The sequence below is a fragment of the Cyprinodon variegatus genome, unplaced genomic scaffold (genome assembly GCF_000732505.1).
Source record: "Cyprinodon variegatus isolate N-32 unplaced genomic scaffold, C_variegatus-1.0 Scaffold58, whole genome shotgun sequence".
NCBI classification, from domain to species: domain Eukaryota; kingdom Metazoa; phylum Chordata; class Actinopteri; order Cyprinodontiformes; family Cyprinodontidae; genus Cyprinodon; species Cyprinodon variegatus.
In genome coordinates this window covers 707,167-718,277 of record NW_015150511.1, presented here as the reverse complement: position 1 = coordinate 718,277, position 11,111 = coordinate 707,167, and the positions used below count along the sequence as shown (strand labels likewise).

The following is an 11,111-nucleotide window of genomic DNA, read 5'->3' as shown; positions in this document are numbered from 1 at the left end:
TATTCAAAAACAGAATAACCTAAAGTTCCTTCTGCATCCGTTAAATGTAACCCCATACATAAACTCCATTAAACAGAGTAAATAATCCCTGACCATTCTGATAATCTGGATCTATTAATGGCTCTGCACTAGCTGGATTTTTTTTTTTTTTGCAAAAACCCGTGAGGCTCCGGTGAAGAATGAACAGTGTCGCCCTGTAGTGGACAACAGCAGAACTACAACACTGAAAGAAATTCCTGAGCAGATGATGTCCATTCATCAACAATTAAATGTAATTTGATTACTTTTTTACATCCATGATATTGGGAGAGAAATCTAGATTACAATGCAGTAAGCTGCAGGAAGGACATTAATTGATTTGCAACAATTTTGTCTAACCCCTTAGAAAAACATTTTTAAACTCTCATATGATGGATAATTGGTTCATTTCTAACTGAAATTGTCAGTTCTGAAACCTCCTCCTGTTTAGGGTCCAAACAGCTTAGATTAAAAGCCTGAACCTCCAGCATATCTGGGTGGTCCTTCTCCCTAACATCCTAAAACCAGATTGAGAAGACTTTATCTTGCATAGATTTATTTATTTTTGCAACAAGAGTCTTTAGAACCTGGCCAGAAAAACAGCTTTGGTCCAAATAAATAATCATCACGTTCTGCTCGTACTCTGTGATCCTATGGACCAGATAGCTGCTGGCTGGATTTCTTTGGATCAGAAGAATCAAATTGCATTGTGGCCTTTCCGAAATGATAATCCCACCTGTAGCCGCAGATTATGAACCTGTTCTCCGGCCGGTGAGGAAGCAGGAGTCTTCAGCAGGAAACTTAATGATGGTTTGGGTGAGGGGTTTAATAGGCGAAGCAGAACTCATCAACAGTGTGGTTCACAGGTGTAACTTTTTGAAGAACTTGTGTGGACAGTCCACACCAATAATTTAACTCTCCCGCTGCTCCCGTGTCCCGCATCGCAGTAAAGCATCGTCGTATTTGTCGCTTTGAGACATCTGATTTGAGATCGCATTTTACGTGGTTGGAGAAAAGACACACAGCAGCACTCAGTGAATATTAACCAGCAGCTACTTTCATTTTGAAGTAAAAGTTAGGCGATTTGGTAAAAAAAAAAACATTAAAAAATCAGAGATAGAAATCTGTTTGTTTGACGTACGGAGCTTTTTCAGCTAAAAATGGCAACAAATTGTAAATTTATCCAAGTTAGTATTATAGTGCAAGAAGCTGGAGAAAACATAGTTTGTTCTTCTTTACTAGTTAAAAAAAAAAAAGCTTGGCTTCTCAGAGGACCATGACTCCCAGTTACAGGTTAAAATTAACATGTTTTTTTATTGCACAGACAGAATCAGAGTGCAGAGCTTCTACATATCTGGACATGTTGTTTCCAGCATCATTATATTAGTAAAGAGCTTCATAAACCTTTTTAAACAGAGAGAAATGGGGATAGCTGCAAGTTTAAAGGTGAAACAGATTTAGTGGGATATGCAACATGCAATAAAATATATCTCCAAGTTTACCAGAAAATTTACAAGAAAAATTATGCTATGATATATTGTTATTTATATATATATATATATATATATATATATATATATATATATATATATATATATATATATATATATATATATTGCCGCATATCCAGATTTTTCTGAATGGATAGATGGAATTGAAATTGTACTTCTAGGGATGCATGATATATTGATTTTGGCATCAGAATCTGCTTTTATTCATATTTTTTTTAATATACATTAATGTTTTTGGGCCCTATCTATGTAATGCACTAAAAAACATCTTTCTAACCATCTATAAATATAAATATTAGTGTATTATAGTTCTATGTTCTCAACAATAGGAACACATTCAATAAATATGTGTTTGAGCTCATTTTTGGAAAATACAAAAACCTAATGAAAGCATTGGGGTGGAGTAACTGTAGGTCCATCAGCCTCCACCCTTAGTGTCCCCACTAATTTTCATCATAAAGTTAAACCCTTGTTTTGGTTTATATCTGAACCTCCCCATGATGTTGTATTTTAGCTGTGCGCCGTTAAAAGGCTGCCCTGTCCTGCCACCGACCCCTGCAGGACCCGGAGCAGCGCAGAGAGCCTCAAAACGGGCCCGGTTCCGATGGGCTGATAATACTGGCTTACTGCTTCTCTTGGTTTTTATGGAGACATAATCTGTGCCACGGTGCGTGTCCACGCGTGACACATAAAACGGGATTTTCACATGGCGCTGCCGGGTTGGAATGAATAAGAATCATAGATATCGGTGATCGGCGCGGGTACTTTGGGACCGGCAGAGGTCCCAGGCTGCGGTTAGATCCCAGGAGGACGGATGAACCTGCAACAGGTCTTAGCAAAACCAACTAATCCACGGAAGACGTTCGGCAGACACCTGCGCGACGCTGATGCGGCAGCGCGGTGACGGGCGCGCGGCTAGCACCTGTTTTATTTCTCTGCTTTTCCGTTTTATTTTCTTTTTTCACTGATGGTTACATTCGTTCAGAAGCTCGATTTGAGCCAGGTTCTCCTCTTACCGTAAGGTGTAGACAGGCCGCTCCGTGGCGGACAGCTGCTGAATGGAGTCCTGCCGCTCCTACGGATGCTGCCGCATCCCAGCGTCGTCCAAGAGGGGCGGGACCAATGCGGAGCGGCGCCTGATTGGTCGACGAGGCAGCTCATTCTTAACAACCATTGGCTGCCGTGTATGTCGATCTAGCACTCTTCCTTTCCGGAGGTTCAAGATATGGTCAACATTTCACACAACTTGGAATAAAAAAATATATAAAAATTTTTTTGCTTAGCTAAATATTCAAGAAACAAAAGTGAAACTCCTTATAGCATTTATTTACCATGAAGTATTTTGCCATTGTGAAATTTTCCCGAATTCCTATGAAAAAGGGGTTGTGAAGACACTTCTTGGTCATGTTGTCCTAACCAATTTTTATGAGAAACATGCAAACCTGAAGACTTTGAAAAGCTTTACTTGGGTATACATAATATTTGCTATAGCTTCCATATGGCAAGTCATGATTTCACCTGAATTTATGCATTAGTACAAGTAATTTTCAGTTTTAATTCCCCCAGTCCTTGGCCAAGACAGTTTTTGCATTTATACTGAATTTGCCTACAAGTATACCTATTGATCCTTAAGGCCTCACAGTTAACTTTTGTTTAGACAAGTTGATTTTTGATGAGGCCTGCATGCTCTAAATTTACAAGGGCTAGCAGCTGTTTGAGGTCTCTCCCTGAAAAGTAATCAGCCTCAGAAACAGGTTTCTTGGTAAGAAGTGAGATAAAGTATTTTAAATTATACAGACAAGCAAGTTGCTTAAACAAGTTGTAACACTTTAAACCTACCATTTTAAGTTTATTTTTAGTTTAACCTTTAATTTCATATGGTGGAAAATAAACACTGGGAGCATTTGATTTCAAAGAGCATAAACATTTAGATGTACAACAAAAGACTCAGGATATAATCAATATACAAAATTTTATTATAAAAGAAAAATTCATTCTACATGTTTTAAAGTTCCACTTTAAAAATGGCTGCCATCTTTAATCAAGCTACAGAAACATCCTGGTAATAAAACAGTGGAGAAAAACAAAAACAAAACTGCACCACTAGAACAGAAAACATAAGCAGTGCTTCCAGAAACAAATTTCAAAAGAAAAAAAAAAAAATAGAAAATGTCCTGCTGTCCGCTAGTGGAGCTCAGTCCAATGAATCGCTGTTTAAATAGCAACAAGGATCTAAGGTGTAACAAACCCGAGTTCAGTAGAAATAACACATAAGTGGACCAGGTGAGGAAATTAAACTAAATCCCTGAATCAGAAGGAGGCATTCAGACCCACAGGGACAGCAGGCTAAATGTTGCAATCACACCCACACAAAAAAAGCCACTTAATCATCATCTTCATCGTCGTCTTCATCCTCCTCTTCGTCATCTTCATCCTCATCATCGTCGTCATCATCAGCAGGCTGAGCCTTCTTGGCTGGGGGCCGGCCAGGGCCGCTCTTCTTCCCGGCGTCGCTCTTCCCAGAGCCTCCCTTGGCTCTATAGGCAGCAACATCCTGCAGAGGAACATGCAGTGAATAAGCCAGAGTTCCACACAGGGAACATCCCTCCCAACAACCCTGCACATACCTTCTCATATTTCTCCTTCAACTTGGCTGCCTTGGCCTCATATGGAGCCTTATCTTTGGGGCCCTGGGTAGCCCACAGCTCTCCAAGCTTCTTGGCGATGTCTCCTATGGAGATGCCGGGGTTCTCCTCCTTGATCCGGGGACGGTGGTCAGAGCAGAAGACGAAGAAAGCAGAGCTGGAGAAACAAAGATGGACTCCTTATTCTCAGAAAACTGAAAAGGACAAAAAAAAGCTGGTGGTATGGACAACTTACGGTGGTCTTTTGGGTGCATTGGGGTCCTTCTTCTTCTTGCCCTTCTTCATGCCCTTGGGAGGGACGTACGACTTCATCTCCCTGTCATAACGGACCTTGTCAGTTTTGGCCATCTCGTCAAACTTCACCTTCTCCTTGGCTGACATGGTCTATCGATTTGAAGACAGAGATAAAGTTAATATTCTTTACGTGTAAATCTGGGACCAGTTCCCCGTCACTCACACCAGCTCACCTTCCATCTCTCTGAGCACTTCTTGGAGAACTCTGCAAAGTTGACGCTGGTTCCTGGGTGCTTCTTTTTGTGCTCCTCGCGGCAGGTTGCAACAAAGTAGGCATATGCTGAGGTTTTCCCTCTGGGCTTATTGGGGTCTTTCGTCATGGCTGCGCTTACTCTAAAAAAAAATGTTAAATGAGAAATTAAATATATAGTTCTAATAAATTCTTCCTGTAACCAGTAAGAGCACCATTTGAACCATTCATCTAATTTAATCCAGGTATCCTAGCATGCAACAGGATCAGAGGTGCACAAGTAAAACAAGTTTTATCAAGCTATGCTGACAGCACTTTTCTTCCTTTCGATTTCAAATTAAGGGGTTTAAGAAAAATACTTGAATAATCTTCGTCTATAAAAGCATTTATAGTTAGATTAAAACAATGGTTCTGACTCCATTTAAAAACGGCTGCCATAATCTGTTAATCGTTCAAGACAAAATTATTTAACTGCTAAATCATCATTTAGCAGCTAAAATATTTCCTGAATTTTAAATAGGAATGTGTCCTATTTATCTGAGGTCACCCTGGAGAAAAAAAAAATATGGCGCGGTTATGGGGAAATAAAAAGTAAACATCCACGATAAGAATCAGCGCTCCATCAAATGAACCGACAAACTAATTTTAAAGTTATCCAAAGTAAACTTTGACTCATAATTAATTTGTTAAATGTTAACGAGGCCCAGATCAGCCCGGTAGACGCTGGGCGGACTCGTCTTCAGACACTAATCGGATTTCTTCGGAACAAAAAGACGCCGACTCCATTTTGTATCTTCCCGCCTAAACTCCAACTGCGCCTAAACTTCCCCGACAGAGCCGCCCCAAATCAATATGTAAACAATAAAACTCGGAACAGGTTCTGGCGACCAGCACCAGACCCTACACCTAGTCAGAACAAATTTGTGGGTTGTTTTTGACCGAAAACGAGGAGTTTCCGTCGTGTTTGGCGGCCGCGCTGCATAGTCAAATGGCGTTTCAACTGCGCGATACGCACCAACACCCTCAGACCACAAAACAAGCAGAACAACGACACACAAACAAGAATCCGGCTACATTTATATCATTAGAAACCGACACACCAGCGGCTTTCCTTAAAAGTTATTTTCGACAAACATTAACTTTACCCTCTAGGCCAAAAAGGTCATAAAAAGTTCACTTTCCGCTTTTAAAGCTCGACGACTCGATCGAGACGAACACACTATTAAAGGGTAACATCAAAAAATGATATTCATAAAGAAGAAAGGACCAAAATGAGCAATTTGGGACAGAAACAGCGTCTCTTACCTGCTCTCTCCAACACTAGCTGTAAACGACTGAATGAGGAAGAAAGAACAACTGTTTGTCACCGCCTAAAACTGGTTTCGTGGCTCATCCCCCCGCTTCAGCTGATTGGCTAACTCTAAGCATTTAAACCTAAACGCGGGGCGGGGCACAGAACCCATTCTCCGCTCTGATTGGCTGAATTATCTGAGCGAACGCGTCTGTGTTTTTCTGCCCCGTCCATTCGCCGATTGGCTGTGTTGGACTTTTAAACATACGGCGCGAAACGGAATTGGCCTTTGTTTGCAGCTGCTACAGGAGATAAGGCACGTCTTCCTCTGCAACCGCTTGTTGTTTTTTGAAACACGAGTCCGCCCGAAGCCGCAGCAGTTAGTTAAGCACAGCCCTGTTTAGCACTTCTGTTTTACAGAGTGGGCCAACCAAATAAAAGCTTCATCAGGATGGAGTTTAAAAAAAACACCCTTTATTTGAAATAACTGTCCGGAAATATTTCCAAACTAAACTTTAAATTGCACAATTAAGTCACTTTTGAGTCTTAAAGCTGCAAGTATTCACAGACCTTCTCATAAGTACATCAATGGCTTTTCATTCTTTTAGTTTTATGTTCTGTTGTGAGTAAAGCTCTAATATAGAAATGCAAATACATGTATTTTATTGTCTGGTAGCAAGTAAACACATTATGTATGTGGCTTTTTGCCTTGGTGTGTGAATAAATGTCTTATTTCAACAGTTGGAGTGGATCTGTGTAGGGGGGGTCAGGCTGCAGAGAACAATTGTTCCTGATGGGCCGGGGGTGGGTTACATGTCAAAGAGGGACCTCAACAGCCTGCCTTTTGTTCATGGAAATGGCTGCTTGAAAATGTAGCCCTCGTTAATTAATGCCCCTAAATTGAACCCCAAACTCCTTTCGCGACCTTTACAGGACAGATGCACAGTTGGTCCATTGATGTGTTTTAATGCATTAAGGATTTTTTTTATAGTATGGATTAGGAGAAGCCATCTAAATGAAGGAAAGTAAGGTTCTGAAGCCTAAATGAAAGGGAAACCGAGTTTTCTTCTAAAATCCGGCCTCAAAACCCAACATTAGAGCTTCTGTGGCGAACATCGCAGACCACAGACCTGACTGTGGAGGAATCCAAAAGCTGATTTGTGAAAAAAAACACATAAAAAATAAGACATGTTAGTTCCTAAAACACTGTGTCCATAGAAATGGTACAGTTTGGATATTTGCTTGCAAAATTATTTTTCTTCCATAGATTAAAAAATAAAACCACGTGATTATTTAATTCTGCTATAAATGGGATTGAGAATTATCCCATTATAATAAATCTTCATGGATAAAACTGTCTGTTTAAGATCTGTGTATTCATTCGATCTGAGGGCAAATAGAGACCGGTGGTCAAGAGGGGTTGTAACTGAGCAGATCTCTTAATGTATCAACTGGGAGACAACATAAAAGTAACACATTTAGAAGTTTCTTAATACTTTTACCATCCTTTTATTTTGGTTTGTTTCAATCAGAAACTGCACATTCACAAACAATGAAGTTCAAGGTGAACTGGAATATTTTACAGTAACATAAAAAGCGTTATGTTAAAAAGCAAATCATCCTACAGAGGATGTTGGCTCAATGCTTTTTGTGGACTTGACTGTCCTTCCAGACAATCCTGAGGGTCCCACAAACTGGGCTTCTCTGTTTGATCCTAGATCAACAATGTCCTTACTATCAGGCTCCAGGCCGGTATCTTGAGCCCCATTTACACTATCCTCTGAAAACCGATCTCTCTCGAGCTCGGTTCCTTACAACCATTTACACACCACGCTAGAACGGTTCCTCGCCTCCTAGTGACGATCTACAGTACTACTGCTTTCTAGAGGTAAACAAGCAAGCTTGCGGAGAGTCAGGCAAAGAAGGCAGCCTTTGGTGAATTTACTTGATAGAGTCGGCTTTTGGGAAGTGGATACGACAAACGATTACAGATGCAGGACACAATGACGGACATTGAGGTTCATCAGGGAAACTAGTATTTTTGGCTACGTTCACACTGCAGCCTAAAGTGACCCAAATCTAATTTTTTTGCTCATATGCGACCTGGATCTGATCTTTTCATGACAGTCTGAACAACACAGATCAGATTTTCTCCAATGCGATCCAAGCCACTTGGCTATGTGGTCCTGAATCCGATGCGAATCTGATCTTTTCAAATGCGACCTGTGTCTGAACGGCCAGGTCGCATTAATCCGACCTGAACGCCATTAATACCCGACAATGGTCACTATTCTGCGTCTTGCTATGAAGAAGCAGCAAGAAAAACAACAACCATTGCAGACCGTGATGTGGAGAGCAGTATTTATGTTTAACCATCTTGAAAAGATTGGGTTTTATGGTTGGAAAAGATCGTTAGATGTGCCCTGGCGCTACCATCCATGTTTACTTCTGTAAACACAGAGCACGCTGGCCTGTGACATCATTGCGACCTCTACTGCGCATGCGGCACACTTGCCTTGTATGACTGCAGTTCACACAGGAGATCGCATACAAGTCGCATATATTTGGAAATGTGAACGGCAACGTAAAAAAAATGGTATTTCACAAAAAAATCTGATTTGAGCATCAAGACTTGCATTGTGAACGTAGCCTCAATAATGTCTAAAGTTTCAAGATTACAGAGGCTGACTGTAAGGAGATGACGTGCTCTGCTCACACGCTCTTTGTTATCTGAGAACCAAGCCAGAACTGAACTGCGCCAAGCCCTACTGATGATCTAGTACCAGTTTAGTGTGGTTCGGTCGTGTCTAGCATGGTCCAGTTCAGTTTTGCATGCCATTTACACTTAACAGTTATCTCGGTTACCGTGCTTGGACCGATCTCGGCAAGGTTTCAGAAGAGTAGTGTAAATGGGGCTATAGGACCTGACATCTGCCCCATTGGTCCTTAAGATCAGCACACCACAGAGATGCGTTCTCAGCGTGTTCATACAGGACTTCTCTGCTACCTGTGTGAATAGAGGTCCAGACCCACCTGCTAGCTAATCCGGACCCAACCGGATTTAAAACATTTATAAATTACTGCATGTTGTCCAACGGCAGTGTCTAGTTTCACTTGCACCGCTTCTCCTGTTTTTACGGTAAAGCCCTCCAAAGCGGCCGTGACCAGGCTACACGTGATATAAATCAGCCAAGGAGCTGTTTCAGTCTGGGCTGCTGCTGCTAGCTACTTTTAGACACAGCAGGCAAACCTGTGGCAAGCGGAGCGATGGGAAAGAAGGAGAACACGATGAGAAAAAGTGAAAGAAAGTGTGGACTGCTGGAAGAAAAGTGAAATGCCGTGCTCAAAGATGACCCTGCACAATTAGAGTATGTTCGGCTCAAACTGCTGCTGTAAAGCAGGATTCTGCACCATGAACAGAATAAAAAAATAAATATCGATCTAGGCTCAAAATGAGCACCTTGATATGTGCTTTATTTAATGGTTTTGTCGCCAATCAAACAAAGGTTTAAAGCCTTGCAGGGAAGCCTAAAGCCCACTGCTCTCATTAAGAAGTGTCTTTAAGAATACACAGGATATGGGCACATCTTGGAGCCGGTCTGATAGAGGGGAGCTATCTGTAACCCTGAGGCATAGAAGCTGCATGAAGTTCAAGACATGGATGGCGTGTCAGTTTCTGATACGGACAGCTAAACATCAACACGATGCAACACATAGACTCATGAGCTATAAGAAGGAGAAGATGGCCTTGTTCGGGGCTCAATCTTTGCCGGACGCTCGCGGACGTGATTTTTGAACCCACAGCTGTGCAAGCTCCAAGCATTTTCTCTGTCCTGTAACGACCTGATCTGGAATAAACTCTGTTATTTTTTACTCCTGATTTATAGTCCTTTTTATATGGTTTTACCCAGTTTGAGTTAAGAGTAGTAAATAACTTGCTCCCAGGAAAAGGACCGTGAGGAAGCCCCCGAGGTGCAACGGCCTTTTTTAGGGGACATAACTTCAAACTTGATCTAAAGGGTCAGGATGAAAGGCTTCATGTTAAAGAAGGAGTGGTTAGCATATAGAGATAGCACCGGATTGTGTTATGCCATCTACTCGATCCAGCTCAGAAGCAAATTTTCTATAAACACGTCTTTACCCATAAATATTTATGAATACAGAGAGAGGCCTATCTGAAGAGCACACAACTGATGATGAATAAACCGAGAGACAGAATTAGATTATCTGTAAACTGATCTGAGAGGAATTCACATGTAATGAGGCCTTACTCTCACCGCAGGGTCTCATGACTCCCACTAATTATCACTGAGATATGAAAAAGGCCCTGGAGTTTTGCTTTTTCTTTTGCAAACAGAACCAAAGTTACCAAACAAAATAAAGTGGATATGAGCCTTGATCACCATCTGGCTCCTCTGGTGTTTGAAGCATCAGACCAGAAGTTTATATGGTCAAGAAAAAGGATGATTTAAAAATGAAAAATCTTGAATAAGTCTCATTGTTTTGTTGTTGTTTTGCTCCTATGCTCTGTATTTCTGCTCAAAAGAAAAACACAGAAACGTTTTACTTTATCCATTGCTTAAATAACACTGTGTTATTCACTTTCATCACAATCAACAATACTCTCACTATATAACGTTATTTTTTTTTTATAAAAAGGACAGATGGTGGGGTCTGTCTGGGTAAAGAGGGACCTGAGGCTCTCGGGTTTCTTCTCCATCTGCTTTCAAACCTTCATCTGTGGCCACTGAATATATATTCTGAGCATTTTCCTTTAAGCAGTAAAAGACCTAACACACATCTGACTTAGATGTATTTATTTTTCCAAAGGCAACTCAAAGTGTTTACTGAAAGGAATACATATGAATAAAGAGATCTTTATAGTGATAACACATGAAGAAAGAATAAAAAGCGTTTTATATTACAGTGGAAAAGCAAAGTAAACTAAAAAAAATGTCTTTAGTCTTGTTTTTAAAGAGCTCTTTCACAATATATAGAATGCCTGTTTCCAATTTTTAGAGCATAAAAACTGTTTTTTTTTATGCTCTAATGGTTTTTAGCTATATGAAATCAGAATTCTGACAGAAGTGCATATGCAGAATAAATACTGTTTTATCTAAACCCACCCACTAAAGCCCTGGAGAAGTCAATGGCAAAGTGGA

General features: G+C 40.8%; 2 protein-coding genes across 2 annotated transcripts in view; both read right to left on the bottom strand.

Annotated features, from left to right (window-relative positions):
• wdr17 (WD repeat domain 17) overlaps window positions 1-2,633 on the bottom strand; it is a 54,688-nt gene extending 52,055 nt beyond the window's left edge. Inside the window, exon 1 of the mRNA XM_015371445.1 lies at window positions 2,546-2,633. The gene's annotated coding sequence lies outside the window, so the exon portion shown is untranslated. The remainder of the gene's footprint in view (window positions 1-2,545) is intronic.
• Window positions 2,634-3,484: 851 nt separating this feature from the next.
• LOC107082680 (high mobility group protein B2-like) lies at window positions 3,485-6,100 on the bottom strand. The gene is made up of 5 exons (XM_015371466.1): window positions 5,964-6,100; window positions 4,642-4,801; window positions 4,410-4,558; window positions 4,157-4,331; window positions 3,485-4,083 (listed from the first exon to the last, which is right to left on the bottom strand). Exons 2-5 carry the CDS (start codon window positions 4,786-4,788, stop codon window positions 3,913-3,915), a joined length of 642 nt encoding a protein of 213 aa, XP_015226952.1. The 5' UTR covers window positions 4,789-4,801; window positions 5,964-6,100; the 3' UTR covers window positions 3,485-3,912.
• Between the last annotated feature and the right edge of the window lie 5,011 nt (window positions 6,101-11,111).